Below are 21,178 nucleotides of genomic sequence, written 5' to 3'. Positions count from 1 at the left end.
CAGGCCTCCTTCACCCATCGCGATCCCGGCCACTTGGTACCCCTCTTCTTCATGGAGGACTAGTACCGTCCCCTCTAATATCAACCACCTCTGCCATCTTGAACCTTTTAGGTGTGTAGAGGCTGCCCATTGTGATGACCACAAGGTGACTCCAGTACTAAGGACAGTGGCAGCCAACATGGAAGGGGGCCTACACTGTGTCCCCTGCTTCACTACGACCTTCATATGGCCACCTCATGTTACACCTCCTACATTCTGGAAGTGGTTTAAGTGTACACCAAGGGTCCACCATGATTCAAGCTTTGGTGTGCTGCAAGGTGCTACTGAGAGGTGACTGACACTTAAAGAGGTAGGTCTGGGAGGCAGGTCTTCAGGTCCAGGGGACATGCTCTTCAGTGCTAGTTCTGATGTGATCCCTTGAATTACTCCAGGAGGATGGTTATAAAGGCCTGAGCCTGACCCCACCCCAGCACTCTCTGCTCCTGGTTTAAGATGATGTAATCACTTGGTCCCCCACCTTCTCTTACCATTGCTATCTGTGCTATGATGAGCCAGGGAGTGATGCAGCCAAGGGGTGGCCTTTGCCATAGAACACTATGCCCTGTGAACTCTAAGTCTCCCAAACTGTGAGCTAAATAGACCTCTTTTCTTCATAAGTTGCTTGTCTCTGGTATTTCATTATAGTGACAAAAAGCTAACTTTTCATACTAATACCCTATGAGTCTTGTGATCCCCATTTTGTTTATATGAAATAGAGGTTCAGAGATCTCAGTAATGCACCAAAATTATAAAGATGGCAAGAAGATGCTGAACAACCCAAAATAATGGCCTCAGCTTCTTTCCTACCATTCTGCAAGTAGATACAGAAGTAGAGGTAGAAAGAAAGTGAGAAAATAAAGATAAGCCCATATCCAGAAGCTAGGCTTTCCTCTCCTTTATGATAAGGCAAAAGCTGTCCTCCCTGATAGCCTGGCCCTTGTACATTTAAGAAAGTCAAGAAATTGTCAGAGGCCCATCAGGTCAGTGAATCCTAGTGACAGATCAATATGGCTCCATCCCCTGCTCCAGGTGCCCAGGGCATGCTGGCCTTACAATTCAGAGGCAGGAACCAGCATAACTTGATGGCCTGGCCTGCACCAGCAGCAGCGCCAGACACAATTGGAATGTGACCAGGGGTTCTTGCTGACTCTGCTAGGCATCCAACAGATCCTCCTCTTCCACTAGAATCTCAGTTCATCAATCCCACCTTGCCCAGACTTGGTCCTTGTTGACTCCCTTCTGCCCCCACCCACTTAGCTCTCTATTAGAGACAGCAAATCCAGCCTTGTTCCCTGCAGGACCTGGTGCCATCCCCAGGACTGGAACCCTGGAGGGGGCTTTACTATGGAGCACACTTGCAAGTCCATAAAAGCAAACTGAAATTATCTGGTAAGAGCATCAATTTCCATACCAACATTTAAGAGGAAATACCTGAAGATGCCCTCATTCCAGAGGTCTTGGAGGATCCAGATCTGCAAGTCCAAACAGGACTTGCCACTAGTGCCCTCCACTCTCCTCCTCATGGCCTTTGCTCTACCCCCTTCAGTCACTGCTGTACCGTGCTGAGACTGGAGCAGTAGCTCCCATGTGCTGCTAAATCTCTCTTTCACAGTCCAGTGGTCCCCCCTTACCTGTGGTTTCACTTTTAATAGTTTAAGTTACCTGCGCTCAACCATGGTCTGAAAATATTAAACAGAGAGTCCCCAAAATAAACAAAAGTTTAAATTCCACGCCATCCTGAGTAGCATGATCAAATGTTGCTCAATCTGGTTCAGGGTGTACATCATTGTTGAGGTTCAGCACTTCCATGGTATATCCTACCCTCCCATTAGTCACTTGGTAGCTACTGCAGTCATTGTATGTGTTACCTGTGGTTACAGTCAAGCAACCTTTATTTTTCTTCATAACAGTCCCAAAATATAAGAATGGTGATGATAGCCATTGGATTATCCCAAAGAGGAGATGTTAAGGGCATTCTTTAGGTTAAAGGTAAAAGCACAGTAAGATATTTGGTGTTGAGAGCCATGGCCGAGTCTGTATGGCCCCTGGCATTTTGCCAACAGTATTGATTGACAGGCGAGGCATTACTATCCGCCTCTGCTGCTACTTTTGAGTTCTTGCACTATTTTGGAGTTCTCATGGGGATTTCCGGGGATTCCCCGAGAGTTCCCATTGGTTGGGGAAGTGCAGGAGGCGGGATTTCCGGGAGAGAATTTTTTGGCTGGGGGTTCCTGGACCAGCCGCGTGGCATTTGGGAGAATTCCCCAGGAGCGTGTGTGAGGTTTTTTCTTGCAGTTCAAAAATAAAGTTTGTTCCTGCTTCAGTGGCTCGTGATTTGTGCCCAGCCAGACTGCGGCAATTGGTGGCCCGTACGGGGAACCCCAGGACACTTGGGGGGTAAGTGATGAAAAAAAGCTGCCTGTCCATAGATAGGAAGGGAGCAAATCTGCTCGTCCCTAGGCAGATAAGGCGAGAGGAAAAATGGCCATTTTGAGAAAATGGAGAAGATTGATACAGTATGTTTGTGTCTTGTTTTGTCTCAGTGTATTGTATTGTCTTTATGATGAAAATATGGAAGGGGTGAGAAGTGAATTACTAAGGGAAGGAGACACCCCAGTGGAACCAAGAATAGTTAGGGCATGTGTTGATGGAAGCCCAGGAACTCTAGTCAAAAAGAAGAAAGTTCAGAGGAGAAAGGATTATCAGGAAAAAAGTTGCAGCAAAAGACTATTACTAAATACTTTTTGTTACCGGAGGGTGCGTAAATCGGAGCGGCAGCTGCCACGTGCGCGAGCCAGTCATGGCGCAGCAAGGGCTTTCCAAGTAGCGGCAGCTGGCTCTTCCCCACCCCCCCACCCCCCCCCACCCCCCCCCCCCGCTCTGTGGAGCGGGACGCCATTGCAAGAGCCCAAATCTAGACCCGATCTGGAGGCACAGTCTCACAGGCTCTTGCTCCCTGTGCCCAGTAGCAGTTTGAGTCCAGGACACTCTCTGGGGCCATCTGGGGCTGCCCAGGACAATGCAGGCAGAAGACAGCCTACGTCCCTGAAGTCTGATCATTTCCCAGGCCAGTAACTACAATGGTTCTCCCACACCTGGAAGCTAATGAGTAATGAGCACTATTAAGGCTTATTTCAAATGTGAAAAACCTTGAGATAATGTACTAAATTTTCCAGAAGTTTGTTTTCTTAGTGCCTGCTGGAATACTACAGGATTTTCTTTAGCATCATTGCGGGAGTTCCTGACTTCGTCCCAGTGCCAATGAAGATGAGGATGGAAGAATTTCCAGTGTTGCTGAGAAATGGATGAAACTTCGGAACAAGCTAGCTGCCTGCAGAACTTACCTGGACTGTGATTTACCTGGACTGTGGGTTAATCTATTGAGACACTGCTTTACCTGGACTGAGACAACAAACTGTAATCTACAACAAATTGTAACTCGGTATCTTTGCTAACGGTGTCATTGCCGGTATAATTTTTCCAAGGGCTTCTTGCATGGAGCCATCAATTGGCTTGGTATTGTGGCATTTTGTATCCTCCCCTTCTGCTTGTAGCAGATTATTTATGGTGTTTGTGTAAAAACCACTATGGTCGTTATTTAAATTAAACAAAAGGGGGAAATATTAGAGTCTGTAAACAAGTTTGGATGGCACCTGGCAAAATGCCAGAGGGACTGGTTTAAGAAGTAACGCCAGTGAGCCATTAAGTGTGGAGATTTCTTATTGGTTGACTGATGTATCTAGTTTATGCTAATTAAGATAAGCTGTGTGGAATGTATAAATACTGCTCCTGTCCTACAATAAACGGCTCCCATTCCTGCTGTATCAATCTACACAAGTTGCTCGTCACCCCACCGGTTATTTTGCTGCAGACGGACTACGGCAATTTGGAGAGAGAAAGAGACCTCATTCACATCACTTTTATTACAGTCTATTGTTAAAGTTGTTCTATTTTATTATTGTTAATCTCTTATTGCATCTAGTTTATAGATTAAATTTTGGCATAGGCATGTCTGTATTTAAAAAAAAAAAGTATGTATAAGGTTCTGGATTACCAGTAGTTTCAGGCTCAACTGTAGGGCTTGGACAATCTCCCCACAGATTAGGAGAGGATTGCTGCACTGATTTCCTCCCTCACCTTTCAGATGATGCCCCACTCACCCAAAAGGAACTTCTGAAAATCTGAGCATATACATTTGCCTCTGAAGCTCTGAACCATGTACCAATGATCAGTGGATAAACCCAAGCCAAGACCTATAGGAGCCTTGGTACTTCTCTGGCCTCTTTCTCCACCACTCACTCCACCCAGAATCACTGGCTTTATCTGTTCATTATTCAACAAACACTTATTGAACATCAACTGTATGCTCAGCACAATTCCAGGTGCTAGGACACCAGAAACATAATGACAACAGTCCCTGCCCTCCTGATACTTATCTACCAATAGGTAGGACACAGAATGACCAGCATAGCAGTCTGCACCCTGGGTGCCTGGGCCTGTTCTGTGCCACCTCCTGGGTGGGGCAGAGCCACCCACATGATAAGTAATGACTCAATGGGTCAGACAGACAAGACTGTTACTGAAGAAAAAAAAATTAAAGAGCAGGGTGACAGGGACAGGAGGCGTCCCAAGGTGCAGATGAAATGGGACCATCAGGGAAAGTCTCTCTGGAAGCTGCGATTGGGGCAGAGACTTGAAGGGATTCACGGCCGCGAGACTGGGGAGGTCTGGAGGACAAGCGTTTCAGGAAGGCAGGACATCAGAGCTGAGGAACAAAGGCAGCAGCGGCCCTCTGTCTGAGGAGCCCGTTTAATGTTTCCTCCAGTCCCGTCTGTACCTTCTCTGTAGGGCTGTCTACCTGGGCCGCAGGCCTAGGCCTCTTCCATTCATTGCTAGTGCGGAACAGAAGGCCGCCACCTCCCGATCTTTGCTTCAGAGGCCCTCCCAGCCACCCCCAATGTCCCCTTCCCCACGGTGTGGTCCTCCCTCACCTGCATCTTCTCTTTCTTTCTTTTTGTGGAGGGTGACGGGGGATTGAACCTGAGCACTTATCCACTAAGCCCCAGCCCCAGTCCTTTTTATTATTTTGAGGCAGGGTCTCAACTAAGTTGTTTAGAGCCTCATTAAGTGGCTGAGGCTGACCTTGTGATCCTCCTGCTTCTGCCCACGGATACACCGGGATCACAGGTAAGCTGCCACCACAGCCGGCGGGTACCTTCCCTTTCAAAGCACGTCCCACACTTTGATGCGTTCACAGGGATCTGGAATCTCGTGTTAGGAGTGTGGACGCTGGAGGTCAGCCCGGCTTTGAGCCCGGTCCTGTCACTACCTCCTTGTTATAGTGACTTCAGGTGAGCTACTCGGAGATGACCATGAGAGATGAAGGAGATGGTCCAGGACCTGACACCTAAACAGAGCTGTCAGACTTGAGAAACAGGGGTCAGGGCAGGGGGCTTGTCTACTGTTTCATCTCCAGGATCAGAGCTGGCCCAGGGGCTGAGCAGGTCAGGAAGGAAAGAAAGAAGGAAGGACTGAGTGAATGTGGGAGGCGGGAATGGAGAGAGGGAAGAAAGGAGAGAAAAAGAAAAGGCAGCAGAGAAAGAGAAGGGAGGGGAAGAAGGGAGGGAAGGGAGGGAGGAGGAGGGGGGTGAGGGAGGGAGAGGGAGGGAGGGAGGGAAGGAGGAGGGGAGGGAGGGAAGGAGAGGAGCATGTTGCTGTTCTCTTAAATCTCAGGTATTTGAGGTTTAAGAACAAGAAAAAATAGGTAGAAGAAAAGGACGCCAACTGTCATTTATTATGTAACATGCAATACACAACCATTGTCTGATCTCACCACCAAGATAAAGCCTATGGGGCAGCTCTGAATGGGTTCTTCCCTCATTCTTACAGAAAACCACCACCACCAAAGAGGCCTGGAGAAATTAAATGGTCTTCTAATGTTATAAGAAAATGCAGATTCACATCCAAGCTGATGGGAAAATAATGAAAACCCTTTCATTCCTGTGTCCAGGGGTGCCAGCCTTGATGTCGCCCCAGTGATTCATGCCTCTGCTGAGCCCACAGAAGGACCAGGAGCATCTCCCAAGAGACGTGCAGGTTTCTGATTCTGGACCAAAGGCAGCAGGGATAGATAAGAGATGAGAAGAGAGCAGGAAGGTAGGACTTACAGAGAGGAGAAGAGGTTTGCAAGAAGCCACTGAAATTCTCCAAGTGGAAAATCAGCTAGGAGGCAAAAACTGAAGCCACACTGTGCAATTTAGTGACAGGGAAGAAGGCCCATCAATACTAGAAGAGCAAGAGATAATTTTTAAAACATGGTACAGATTTTTTTTAAAAAAATATTTAATTATTCTAATTTGTTATTCATGACAGCAGAATGCATTTCAATTCATAGTACACAAATAGAGCACAAATTTTCAGGTCTCTGGTTGTATACAAAGTAGAGACACATCATTCATGTCTTTATACTTGTACTTGGGGTAATGATGTCCATCTCATCCCACCTTCCTCCCTACCCCCATGCCCCTCCCTTCCCTTTGCCCTATCCAGAGTTCCTCCATTCCTCTCATACTGCCCCCCACCCAGCCCCATTATGGATCAGCATCCACATATCAGAGAGAATATTTGGCCTTTGTTTTTTTGGGATTGGCTTAGTTTACTTAGCATGATATTCTCCAACTCCATCCATTTACCTGCAAATGCCATGATTTTATTCTCTCTCATTGCTGAGTAACATTCCATTGTTAAAAAAAAACAAAAAACAAAAAAAAACAAAACACACGCCCCAGCCTTTTAGCTAAATTGCGTGACTGAGGACAAAGAACGCAGGCCCAGGCTCACTCTCACCCCAAGGAGCTCCAGGCTGCTGTACTCACCGCACGTCACCTGAATGGACGCCAGCTGTTGATGGCATTTTAAAGCACTTTATTTGAGAATTTTTATCTTTTAAAAATGTCTGTTTTTCTTCCCTGCAGCCAAACTCTCAAGTTAGGACCATCAGGAGAGAATGCGAGACAAGTACGTGAAAACTGGGAGAGACCTCGTCGCACGGGCAGAGAAGCTACGGCTTTAATCAGGGAAACTGGCCCACACGAGGGGCTGGGGTTGTCCCGAAAGGTCCACTTTGATTCCTTTCACACTGGCTAAGGAGGGAGCAGAGAGCCTGATATGGAGGTGGGTGGAGGAAGAGAGGAGGGGGGTTTAAAGTCAAAGGAAAAGGGACCAATAATAGTGACGTGGGATGTGGGGGAGAGGAGGAAGGAAAGAGAAAAGGTACCACATGGTGTGAGAGTCTCCCGGGTACTAGCAGCGCCCAGTGCCCTCCCATACCACACCTGACCGCTGTGCAGAGACCTCAGTGTTTTCATTTTGGAGGAGGCGGCGATAATGACCTCCCAACTCACCTGCTGATAAGTAGGCCAGCAGGGATTTGAACTCCTTCTCTTTCTTTGCTAAGCTCGCGCCACTTCACCAATCCCATCGGGGGAGATGGGCAAGGCCAGAAAAAAGAGACCTGAAGAACTTGAAAGAGTTTTTAAAAACTTCTTCAAGGCAACTAAGTATAAGCATAAAAGTTCTACAGATGTCTTTGCAGAAATAACACCTCTGACGTTTTTCATGTTCCGCTTTCCTATGATATTTTACATTTATAGCCACCCTCAGCCCTGATGGACAGATCTGCGAGGTAATGGGGCAGATACACAGAAACAATGTCCACTGTGACGCCACATGTGCTGGCAGGAGTCCCCAGAGAAAATGGAACACTGCAAGAAGAACGGACGTGATGTGTGGGTCCCACACTGACCCCATTAGCACCATTCTCAGTTCATCTGGGCCCTGAGAAACCAGTAACCTGCTGTCTTAGTCTGACTGAGCGGCTCTAACAAAATACCTTAGAACTGGTGATGTATAAACAACAGAAATTAATTTCTCATAGTTCTGGTGGCTAGAAAGTCACAGGATCAAAGCAACAATAGATTTGGTGTCTGGTGAGGGCTCACGCTCTGCTGCATGGATGGTTCCTCCTAACTCTGTTCTCACACAGCAGAAGGGAAGAAATCCTCCCTGAGGCAATTTTTGTAAAGGCATTAACCCTATTAAGGGAGCCCTAATGACCTAATCACTTCTTGAAGGACCGGCCTCTTCATATTATGGCATTGGGGATTAGCTTTGGAGTAATGAATTTGGGGGACACAAACATGCAGAATATAGTGCCTATGCAAGAGTTACCAGTGAGCTCCAGTTGGCTTAATCTATCACCCAGGTTGAGGCCCGGATAGAGCTCTTGGGGCCCACAATGATTTCCCACGCAGAATTCTGGGAAGTCACACGCAGGGCAGGATGCAGGCACCTGTACATTTCTGTGCCTCCGGTTCTGCCTCCATCTTCTGAATGCCTGCATCACCTTGGGCCTGACCTCTACAAACTGGTTTACACAGTCACCCAGGGCTCCCCCTTTTGTCTCTCCAAAGACACTCTTGGCCACAGCCACATGATGCTTCTCCTTACTCTCTTCTCAGGAGTGTGGGGCGCTGGGTGAAGAGAACTGGATTTGGGTTATTTACTCCTTGAGACCTTTGAGGCTCTAGAGAAGCTGAAGCATCTGTTCCCAAACTTTTCAAGAGGGAACATGAACAATGCCGGCTCCACGCTGGGCTGCGCGGGTTATTTGAGTTTACTCACAAGGCGCTTAACAAAGCAGCTGGTGTGGAGGAAGAGCTCAGCCCAGGAGCTGTGATTAGCCATGGTTCACCTGGCAGGCCCTTGAAAGATGCCCGATGGCACTCCTGTGGCACACGAAGGTAAGCTGAGTAGTGACTCAACCTGCTTCAAGGCCAGAACTATACGCCACGGCAAGATGCCCTCTTCAAGTCAGGCGTGTGCCCTTAGGGATGACAACACCATCTTTAATGCCCAGCAAGGCTCTCCTCCAACAGCTACTCATCACAGTCTCCACAACTTCCTCCCTGGACTGCTACAATCACATACGGCTTCTGATTCTGTGTGCAGTTAACTAAGGCACTCCAGGGTCTTGCTGGCTCAGGATCACCAGTCACACCTGATCTATGTGCAGACCCTGCCTCCCAGGGTGGTGGGCATCCCCTTCTCCACCCCAGCAGGGATCCAGGAGAGGCAACACAAAGCAGTGGACACAGCATGGACTCTGGAGTCAAAGGGCTTGCGGTCAGCTTTGCTTTGATGTGTGAAAGCTCTTTGAGCAGGGACAGCAATTTAATCTCCCTCAGGCTCAGTTTATTTAACTTTTAAATGTACAAAGCTTCTAGTCAGTGCCAGAACAGAAGAAGCACTTGATAAAGAATAGTTACCTTCCCTTTGCTTTGCAAATATAACTTACCGGCCTGCCTCCCTACCTCTCTATGCAGATATCCAATGCCAGGACCTCAAACTTAACAAGGCTCACAAGCTCCAGAGTTGCCATGACCTCCCCTTGAAGTCCTCTCTGGCTCACCAGTGCCACTGCACCCACCCAGCCACCCTAGGGGTCATCCTCCACCCTCCTCTCCCCTGGTGAGTTGGCCTTCAACACCTACCCTGATGAGATGACTTCCACCTCCTCTACTGCTCCACCTAGGCCTGAGCCCAGGGCATCTCCCACCTGGAGGACTGGAATTATATGGTGTCCTCATGTCCTTCTGTCCTAACAAGGGCGGCCAGGACCACCCATTATAAACACAGCAGGTTAAGTCTTGCCTCTGCTGGGTCCCCTAGGTGCCTAACAGGAGAGTCAGCATCCCCTCTGGATCCAGGTTCTTGTGATGTGACTTGGTCAACCCCAGCCATCTCCTGGGCTCCTTCTGCTATGTTTGGACATCTGTCCCATCCCTCTAACACACCAACTCACAGCAAGGTTGATGTTCCTGTCCTAAGGCCTCAGACACTCCTCCCCGTCCCCTGGCACAGCACGGTTACTGCTTCTCTAAACTTCATTGCTTAAATGTCACCCTTCTTTTGGGATCTTGCATTAATACCTTATGTGAATATTTAAACAATATAAACCACACACACACACACACACACACACAGGCATCCATTCATTTATTACCATCTAAGATTTATGCATATTATTTATTTTCTGTCTTCCTCCACCCAAATTTAAATTCTCAGCAGTAGGGCTTGGGTTTTTTTTTTTTTTTTTTTTTTTTTTTTTTTTTTTTTTGCAACATTCCCAACTCAACTTTCAGAAAACTAACCAACCACTAGAGGAGCTCGGGAAATACAACTGAGTGGGTGACTCTGGATTCTAGCCACTAGTGATATTTCTGGTTCTGTTACTTTGGGTATGAAGAACCCCTAGTGGCTGCACAGGCTGGCGAGGGGTACAGACCACTGGTGTGGAAGGTAGGCATTTGCCACTGAGGTGAACTCAGGCCCATGGTGCACATGGATGCCTCCAAGAGCCACTGGGGGGCTCCCCGCAGCAGGTGGTGAAGATGAGTCTGTGTCCTTAATAACAGGCTTCTTAGTAGAAGCTGACGTGGTGCATCTAGGTTTTGGGGTTTCCACAGCACTAGGGAGGGACCAAGCCTGTGTATGACCTGTACACAAGTGCCACGGCAGCCCCAGACAATGTACCAGACACAAATGACCAATGGCAAATGGCACCACTGTCAATCAAAATGTTCACAACAAAAGATGTCAAGTAGTAGTGCCTTCATGAGAACGGCATTCTCTCTCTTGGGCCAGAACATTTATGCGTCTGTCCTAAAAGGCTTCTCCCTGTTCTATGACCTGGCTTCCAATAGATATCATTAAGGAAAAATAAGTCCACTAAAAAGAAAATACCGAAGTCCTGACACGTGGAGCAGGGGGAAGGGCTTTCCTATTTTCTCTTTACCTCTGCATTTTCTTACGATCACTAGGATGGGCACGGGAGGACCACAGTAGACGTTCTCTGCTCCTCGGCAGGTGTTTATGATGTAACACCATCTGCCCCATCTGGGAGCTCCCTGAAGGCTGGTGCCACATTTACACAGTTTGAGGGCCTGATAAATGTTAGAAATGGACAAATCAAAGAATGAACAGATAGAAGACAGTCCAATAACTCAGCTCTGGTATTCAAAGTTCCCCTGGTCCTGTCCTGACCTTGGTCCACATACTCTGTTTATCCCCAGGAACTGCCTGGAACCTCAGAGTCCTCCAAATCTGCAGCTCCAGGGGCAGCAAGAGTCCAAATGGTTTCCTTCCCTTCCGCAGGTGATGCCGAGTGATTAGAACCATGATTATTCATGCTGTTGCTGTTGCCCACACAAAAATCCTGCTAGCACGACAGCCAGTTCTGGCTGCAACAGAATAAAAGAGATTTCCCGGCCAGAGCACTGCAACTTCTGACCACCTGTCCTACTGATTTTGCTGAGTTGCACTTATCCAAGGGATACTCGGTGCTGTAGATGTTGGTTATGGGCTGAGTTTCCAGGGAAGCAGATTGAGACAGAAATCAGCACATGAACATTTAATCAGGGAGAACTCTAGGGAACAGCAGGTCTGAATGAGCAGGACTGGACTGAGGAGACTTCAGACTGTGAGGCAGTCTCCAGGGATACAGCAACTGATCAGGTAGGATCTTATGGCTCCTGAGTCAATGCATGACATGGTGCATCCCGGCAGGGGGCATGGTTCCAGGCACAGTCACTCTCTTCATCAGAGCCCATCCCCAAAGAGGGCTGATGCCTGCAGCCCTCCCTCTATAGCCAGAGAGAAATCCTAGGTGCTGGAGAAGTGAGTCCTCTCTTCTCAAAGGGGAACTTGGGCATCTATTGCTCTTTCCCAATAAAACAGTGCACAATTACCACACCCTGTGATGCGTCCCATCCGACTGCTCTGCCCCTCTCCAGGACAGGTGACAACTCTCACTGTCCCTTCATCACTCCTCATTTCATGATTTAGGTACACAGCCTGACACCCAGTAGGAATGCAATAAACGTTGTAGAATATATGCATCACTGAACACTGAACATCAGCATAAAAACATGGATAAAATACAGTGCAATTAAAGAAAAACTGTCCCCAATGAGTTCTGTGTGATCAGAAAGAGAAACAGCAGAAGCAACAGAGAGAAGGCAAGGCACACATATTTCTGATCTCAATTCTGGGCAAAACCCTGAGTCCCTCCAAACTTTAGGGGCTTGACTTAGGAAATAAAAGGGTAGGTCCCACCCAGCATTTTATGCAGAAGAGATTAGACAGGGGAGACTCACTGGCTTCCCAGTTTTGTTAAAGGATGTCTCCCTAATGCCATTATTGACCCAGATAAGAAATGTTAATTTTGATCCTGATAAGGGATGGGGGGGACATGTCAACCCTGTGATTTGCTGAACACTTTCCTCAATTAGCCCAGAGCCATGATCCTCCCAGAAGGAAGGGGACAGTGACCACTAGGCAAGGAATTTACCCTGCCCACGAATGGAAACAAAACCCAACAGGGTTTATGGAAATGATTTGTTGAAAATCAGTAAGGAGGATTTCACCCTCTTAGAATAAAGAAGTAAGAGAAGACACAGAGAGATTTTAGGCAGAAGGTAGTGTGCAATTTGACAAAGAAAAAGATAAGAAATATATAATGATCTCACTAACAAACTGCTCTCTCATTGCATTTGCCCAATATAGAGAGGAACCTCAAAAATACAACATGGAGGGGAGGGGTATTAAAACAGCCCTAAACTCATGCTAACCTGTCACTTCTCTCATAGGCCCCACCAGAGTCAGATATAACTACTGAGTTTAAATTGCCCATCAGAAGGGCTCCTGTACCTTGAGACAGTGACAAAGGCAACAATAAGAGCTAAGAAGAAGATTACCAGATGAGAAGAGAGGACCAAACATACCTCAAAATAATAAGCCATGATGCGAAGGAAAGCAAAAGCCAGAAGAACATTTCAAACACTCTCTAATCAATACCTGTTTCTACTACCTCAAAAGCTTTCTCGGCAATCAAAGAATTATTTGATAAAAAGAGAAAACTAATAAATGCATGTTTCTGCACAAGTATGTCAACACTCAATTACTGCATACAAAATACACACATTTGATATTTAATGGTTACAAAGTATCCCAAATTGGTTTCTTCCTATGAACACAGATCTTGTGGCTCAGTGGGTAGAGCACTTGCCTAACGTGTGAGGCACTGGGTTCAATTCTCTGCACCACAAGTAAATAAATAAAATAAAGAAAGAAATGGAAATTCCAGTTTTACTCTAGCATGTATCGAATCGAAGTAGAATTGTAACATAACTGTATTTGTAATTTCTTATTGACTTGAATAGCACAAGCTTATCGGAGTTAAACTCATCTCCTTAAAAAAATATAATCTCCATGGTTGACATGCCCACACCTACAAGGATACCAGAAAGAAATGAGCCACAAATACTAGAAAGAAATGAGCCAAGATTACCTTTGAACTTGTGGAACACAGCCCAGAGCTCTGCGATGTCGGTTGCAAAGGTGATATCTGTGTCGAGGACAATGACTCTCTCCAGGTTGGCAGGAAGAGTTTTGGTCAGGACGAGCTTCATCAGGCCATAAATCCCAGAGTAATGTTTGTTGGGGATCCAAGAAACTTCAGACTGGACAGGATAAGGCACAGAGGGAGTTGGAGAAGGGGAAAAAAGTCACTATATTAATTCTTTGCTTAAAACATTACAAATGGTGCCTGAGACACATAAAGCACTGAGTTTAGCTCCCCTCTCCTAGAGGACCTGTGCTCCCTTGAGGGGGCTCTCCTGTTTGTCCTCTTCTAATCAACTTTGCTACCACTTTACTATGCTAAGAGCACAAGGCAACCAGTGCTAACAAAATCTTTGATTATAAGAACATGATAAAAGAAAGGAACCTGACTTATTTTCCCCCCAGTACTGAGGATGGAACCCAGGGGTGCTCTACCATTGAGCCACATCCCCAGCCCTTTTTAATTTTTATTTTGAGACAGAATCTCTTTAAATTGCCTAGGCTGGTCTAAAACTTATCCTTCTGCCAGCCTCCAGAACAGCTGGGATTCGAGGTATGTGACACCAGGCCAGAAGTGGGGTTGGGGGGTATTCAATGCAAATTTGTTGAAAAAGTGAGTGACTATATTCTTAGAGTTCTGTTCATGTAATTTACATTTGGCACCAGTTTCAGGAAAGAAATCTGAATCTAGTGAGAGGAAAAGCAATAGTTATGAAATAATTATTACATAAAAAGCCCATGTTGAAGTTTTTTAGAATATAATTTTGGCTATTAGAGAAATTATATAGGCTCATTGGAGAAAAGAAAGATAGGCAAAAAGAAAACAAAAAGGAACAAAAACCGAATCATACTTCTGCAACCAGTACCAAATTGTTCCAAGGCAGGTGTGTGTGTGTGTGTGTGTGTGTGTGTGTGTGTGTGTGTAAGTCATATCTCAAACCTGCGTTATAAACATCACTACTTACTGGCATTTTAAAACTTATGCTTAGCTATATTTTTTAAGCTGTAATTGAATAGGTTAGTACTGGTGCCTTCTTGATGTTCTCAAATAAATGCCCATGGAAGGCTGGGGCATCATCTATGGACAGTCCTCACCTAACAGCAACAAAGCTTCCATACACAGGGACAGCAATGAACAACCCAGTGGGTGCTGATATTGCAGCCTTCATAGGACACGGGAACCATCCGTGCCCCACAGGTGAACAGAGTCATCAGCCAGGCACACACACCTCTTGGTGCCACTTGGTATTCAAAGCTACACTTTGTGATGACAGCTTTTCTATGTGCAGGTTCAGTTGTGAAGGTCATTATGGACAGGGGTGCCATCCCAGCTGTGAAGAGGAGTTTCCACTGGAGTTAGTTAGAGAGCACTCTCAAGAGGTAACTTGTGATAAAACCCCTTTATTGGGAAATGGGATCATCTTTAGTATCCTACAAAATACTCTTTTGTCCTTTAACTCCATTTAGAAGACACTGTTCTTTAAGAAAAAAGAATAAAAAATCAAATTTTAAAATGAAAAACCAAAGTTCTATTCTCAAAGATGTTTGTTACCATGCTATAAAGTAAAGAAATAGCAACCATCCAAATGTCCCCAAATTGAGCAGTTAACTAAAACATGATACACTTTTGATTGATAGCATACTATCCAGCAGCTTGAAACAATGTAGATTAAGATGTAACAAAATGAAATTGGCTTTGATGGTTAAGAACAAACAAAAAAAGCAAGCTTTAAAACGACTTTTGCTTAAAACCCACTATGAGTTCTCAAATGGCACGGAAATACATCCGCTGAAATTTATGCAGAGAAAGAAGAAATGGAAACAAGACATCAACTTCTTCAGAGGGATCATTTGGGGGCATTTTTCTGTGTCTATATACCTACATGCCTACACTATATGCTTGATGAAAAACAAAAGGGGGTGAAGGATTTAAGCTCCTGGCATGGGAAAGACTCTCAGCAATGCTGACTGGGCCCCTCATTCAAGTACAATGACATCTCTTGAATGGCTTCCTATTGAAGGTGGTGCCTGGTGTGAAGAACACTTGGGTTCTAGAGCTAGGTGCACCTGGACTTGGACTCCAGTACCAACAATCACCATGTGTGCTTGGACAAGTCTGCTTAGTCTCGGCAGCCATTGGTAAAAGGCAGATCCTGTAAGAGTGTACTTCTTCACATCCGTGAGGGTGTAAATAGATAGCACACCCAAACTGGGAAGTCTAAGGACAATTTAATAATAGACGGAATCTGGGGCTGGGATTGTGGCTAAGTTGTAGAGTGCCCACCTACCATGTGTGAGGCACTGGGTTCGATCCTCAGCACCACAGAAAAATAACTAAATACAATAAAAGTGTTGTGTCCATCTACAACTAAATAATAATAATAATAATAATAATAATAATAGACTCTTTACTGCAGTGCATGCAGAATTAGAGACAGAACCGATACTTGGGAAGGGAGGTGCCACCCCAGCAGACAAGGCCAAGACAGCAGTTGGTGGAATCCAGAAAGGGCAGCCCCATGAGCAAGGCCACCTGCAGGAACAGCAGCCTTCACTAGAGGCCTCTCTGTGGCAGCCCACAGGACAAGAACTGGGGCACCTGTCTCACCCTCACTCTCCCCAGGTCCCCCATCTCCTAGTAGGTGCCTCTCGGCCAATCCAGATGAGGACCAGAAGGGAAGTGGTGCCGCCCTTCTGTGTCAGTCTCAGGGGGCCCAAAGAGGGCAGCGGAGGCCTAGGGAGGACCTGGATGGGCAAATCTGTCATAACCAGCAGTCCTGCTGCTAATGCAGGTACAGAAACTAAACAGCAAGGTCAAGAACGAAGCACAGGGAGGGCCTTACACATTAACAGGCACAAAATCCACACCTGAAATCAATCAATGGCACAGGCAGCTGAGCCATGTGTCCACCTCCCGCAGCAGGCGAGCCACAAGCTATAGTTAGTATCTGCCAGGAGGTGGTGGTGCTCTTTCCCCAAACCACATTACCCTTCTTTGGGAGTTGGCTTCCTGACTAGCCATCACCTTAAGATCTGAGAACTCGGTGAGCAATTCCCTCCAGTGTGCTTTATAAAACTCTTCCTCATGAAAGCCCTGGCCTGTGGAACTCAGCTCGTTTCCTTCCCTCCTCTGGGAATCTGCCTGAACTGAAGCCTGGCAATCAGTGGTCTATGCTGCAGAGCCGTGCTATTTAATCAGACCTTTGATTAACTTATTCATCTATTTTGGTTGCCATCAAAGCGGGAGAGCTGGGTGCACACTGAACACCACCGTGCTGGGTTAAGCCATCTAATTAGATGGCCCTGACTCTCAGCTTTATTTTTAACACACATGTGAGACACTCGGATGCATCACCAAACAGTAAGACTACAGGAATAAATTAATCTCAACATGAGCCCAGGCCCGAATGTCGCCCCAAGTCCCCAACTTAATACATAATCAATTAAGTCCAAGTGTTCAATTAGAGGTAAAGGAAGCATTTGAATGAGTTTGTGCTCACAAAGAAAGCCCCAGGAAAGGCAAGAAAAGTAAAGAATCTTTGGAGTGAGGGAAAACTTCTGATAGAAAGCAGCACATCAATAATAGATTACTCATCCTCTTAAGTAGCACGGTTTCTACCATGCTCTTCCCCCACCTCCTCCACATGCTGCTTTTCCTTCAAGTCTCAATGCGGCAGCCACCATCTTCCAGTCACCACGTCCCTGCTGTCTCAGGCTGCACTGACCTCTCCCTTCCCTGCACACAGCCTGCTCTCACGCTGGGTTTAATTTCCCATGTCTCTCTCTTGCATTTGACTGGAACTCCTTGAGAATTTCATTCATGATCCTGGCAAATATCCAACACAATAATTACCCAAGAACAGTTTGATGAATATGCATAATTACAGGGTCCACCAGGTCTAGGTTCAAATCCTACCTTTGGCACTATCCTCAACTAGGAGGAAGTGTCCATACATGCAGAAGTCCAGGTTTAGTACACACAGCGGAACAGCCTGTTTGTTGAGCCCCAAAGCCTGGCCTTTGGAAGTGGTTCCACTTCTAATAAGTTGTTTGACCTCAGGAAAGCCACATGACCTCTAAGAGCCTTACATTTTCTTATGGCAAAATGGGGACTTTTGATATTGACTTTCCAACACAGCTGGGGGACTGCAAAGCATCCAGTTTATGTGGGCACTCAGCCTCCACAAAGCCACTTCTATTCCCCAGTGTGTGGCTGTCAGTGCAATCAGGGCTCAGTGATCCAGGTTACGAGCTTGATAAAAGCAAAAAACTACACTATGGAAGACAGGAAAGGGGAAACAGCACGGGAGTACCTGGCTCATCACCCTTGCCTATGTTTCTATATAAACCGTTAACAAAGTCACAAACCGAAATCTGCTGGAAAATACAAAACCCCTCAAGTGGATCTTCAAGTCAGACAGCGCATCCTGGGTTTCAGGAGGAAAGTGGGTGGGAATGGTCACCCAAGTGACCTTTCTGGGCAGTAGTACCTTGGTGCAATCACACTGTGTTCGACTTTCCTCCTACCTGGCAACAGTTCTAATCCAACCAGGGCCATGCAGGGGGTCGGTGGAAAGAGGAGCATCCTGATCAGAGGGAAGGTGGGGAAACCTGGCGGGCCCCAGGCTAGTCCACCCCAGAGCATCCCTTGGGCATGGTGGAACAGCCTCCTGTCACGCTCTCTGTCATTATAAATATGCCCAAGGGTTTGTGTAATTAAAAAAAATGAAAGTTAGGGTCATTTTAATGGATAGACTATTATCTTTGCAATGGCTCTTAATAATTCTAAGCAGCATGCTTGAAGCTTTAATTAGGAAAAATGCAACTGTGCTCAAGATCCTCGCCTACTCCACCTACGTGAAGGTACTCATCCAGAGTGTGAATGCCATGAGCAGCCCAGGTTGGTAGACTTTTGTGTAAAGTGGGGGTCAGGGGGCTCTCAATGGGAAACTCCCCTTCCTGAATGAAGCTAACGGTCAGGTAGAGTTCCTACGAAGCACTGCAAGTGATTTCAGGGTAGATATGAGGCTAGGTGATCCCCAGAGAAGGGACATAGCATGGGGGCAAAGGGTTGGGCGCAAGATACATCTCCAAAGCTTCCTTACAAAGGAGGGGATAGCGCTGAGGTTGTGGTAGAGCACCTGCCTAGCATGTGTGAGGCCCTGGGTTCAATTTTCAGCACCACCACATATAAATTAAGGAAATAACGGTACAGTGTCTATCTATAACTAAGAAAATTAAAAAAACAAACATAGGGGATGAAGGACAGCAATGGTCCAAAGGTGATGCCAAGCTTTTGATACACAAGGGAAAGACAGGCAAAGGGGCTGGTGGGCTCAGGGAACAATGCCCGACTCTCCTTGAAGACTCAGGTTTTCAAGAGGCACTGGGCTGCCTCGGTAATATAATAGAAAATAAGACTCCCAGTTTTTTGGGATTTTTTTTGGTACCAGGGATTGAACTCAGGGGCATTCAATCACTGAGTCACATCCCCATCAGCCCCCCTCCCCCGCCTTTTTGCATTTTATTTAGAAACAGGGTCTCACTGAGTTGCTTAGGGCCCTGATAAGTTGCTGAGGCTGGCTTTGAACCTGCAATCCTCCTGCCTCAACCTCCCGAGCTGCTGGGATTACAGGCATGTGCCAATGTGCCCAGCAAAACTCCAGCACTGCAGTAAGAGCTTTATATATGATGTCTTGTGGAAAGCCTCAGAGCCCTACTGGTGCCCAGGTACCCAAAGTAGAGGGGATGTAGGCCAAGTCCTTTTCCATACTGTCATCTCAGTCCCCAGCCTCAGACATCTACTTTAAGTGAATGGTTTTCTCTTCCCCTCCTTTCAGGTGCCCTAACTGACTCAAGTGGGCTTTTCACTCCTCTGGATTCCTGCAAGGGCAGAAGTGAGTCTCTTAAAAAAAAAAAAAAAAGTCCTGATTCACCAAGCAGCAGTTTTTTGAGGAGTTAGATACTAGCACCTTAGAGTTGGACATTCCTGGCTTTTAACCTCTCGGGGCCTGAATTTTCTCATCTGTAAAATAGGAATAATATCCTGTTTCTCTCTAGGGAGTTCCTGTGTTTGTCATGGAAGCTTTCTCCTATCTTACTAGAAATATTCATGGCTCAAAATAGATTCCTTACCCATATCAACATTTTCTGTGAATTACAAATCACCTTGACACATTTTCAAAAATTTAAAAATGCAGTCACAGTGGCTGCAAAATGCTTGAGAAGTCATTTGCCTTTTCTGTTGTGGATGGTCATCTTGGCAACCAAGGAAGTTTAGAAGAGCAAAGAGGAGGACCTGCGGGCAGGGTGTCCTCTGGTGGGGCAGGGGCTTCAGGAGGATCATGACATGAAACCAGCCACCTGGACTCCAAGGCCACCTCCACCACCACAGACAGACATTCAGGTGTGTCTGTCTCAGACTCAGTCTCCTCACTCTTAAAACAGAGAAAATAGAAACTATGTTGTGTGTGAGCTTCAGAGAAGCATGCAATGATGTAGGAGCACAGAGTCCCCGGGAAGGCATGTGACACGATGCAGGCTCAGCATTAGCTTTCAGGATGGTCACCCAACACACACTCTAGACTCTGCCTGGGCTTCCATCCTGGCTCCAACATTGGGAAGCTGGACACGCTGGGCAAGCAGCTAAAGCTCTATGCACCTCAGTCTTTTCATCTGTCAAATGAGACCAGCACACACCCTATAGGATTAGGAGCATGCCCGGGCTATGTGTGAGCACCGGCAACTGGTAATTATGGACACTGCCACTAACAGAAGGTACAACAGCAGAAAAGACAAGATTCATAACTACTAGGTAAAGCCACGGCATTTGTGACCAGCAAAGAGAAACGTGTTCAGTCAATTGAGAGCATTTAGATAAGCGCTTATGGGAGATTTAATGTGGGCCAGGAGGGTCAAGGGGCCAGGACCCATGATGGAGAAGATATGCTCGGTGCTCTCAAGGGGTAGCAGCCCACTGTATGTTCACTTCTCATCACTGCATAAAGAGTCATCTCAAAACACAGCCACTTCAAACAGCAATAGTACTTATTTTTCAAAATTTCTGCATGTCAGAAATTTGGGGGCACTTGGGGGCATGAGTTGGGTGGATTTCTCAAGAGCTGCAGGCATCTGAATTCGAACTCTGAGCTGCTGGATCTGCCCCCTCAACATGGCGGGCGGTTGCTGCTGCCTGTCAACAGGAAGCCTCAGGCCCTCACCAGCTGGTCTACCCCAGAGGGCCATGGGAGTGTGCAGCCCGCGAACTGCCTTCCCTACAGTGAGCGGCCCAGGACAGAACCAGGCGGAAGCTGGCATGTCTAATATGCCCTGGCCTCAGAATGGACACGTGTCATTTCTGTACTCTTTTTTGGTCACATAGGTCAGCCCATGGACTATGGGAAGGGACTCAACCAGGGTGCGAATATAAGGAAATGCAGATGGCTGGGGACCATCTCAGAAACCAGTCACCACACCTGTAATTACAGTACAGAATGAATGGGATTGTGACGAATTCCAAGTCCGTGTAGCCGCAGTCTAGCAGGAGGATAATTAAAGAGGAGTGGTGGGAATGGAGAAAGGATGAAGCAGGTGGAGATTTCTGGAAGACAGGAACCTTAAATTTTGTCTTGAAGAATGAGATAAAAGTGTAATTTCTCAAATATTGGAAGGGAAGGAT

At 46.6% G+C, this 21,178-nt stretch overlaps 1 protein-coding gene across 11 annotated transcripts in view; it reads right to left on the bottom strand.

Annotated features, from left to right (window-relative positions):
- The window catches only part of Large1 (LARGE xylosyl- and glucuronyltransferase 1), a 506,960-nt gene that overhangs the window by 196,249 nt on the left and 289,533 nt on the right, over positions 1 to 21,178 (bottom strand). For all 11 annotated transcript variants that reach the window (XM_077798432.1, XM_077798429.1, XM_077798430.1 and 8 more), the window contains one exon: positions 13,448 to 13,619. In XM_077798432.1, coding sequence (XP_077654558.1) covers positions 13,448 to 13,619 — 172 coding nt within the window. The remainder of the gene's footprint in view (positions 1 to 13,447; positions 13,620 to 21,178) is intronic.

Source organism: Urocitellus parryii, chromosome 5, assembly GCF_045843805.1.
Source record: "Urocitellus parryii isolate mUroPar1 chromosome 5, mUroPar1.hap1, whole genome shotgun sequence".
NCBI lineage: Eukaryota > Metazoa > Chordata > Mammalia > Rodentia > Sciuridae > Urocitellus > Urocitellus parryii.
The sequence above is the reverse complement of the archived record's forward strand: the minus strand, read 5'-3'. Positions and strand labels throughout refer to the sequence as shown.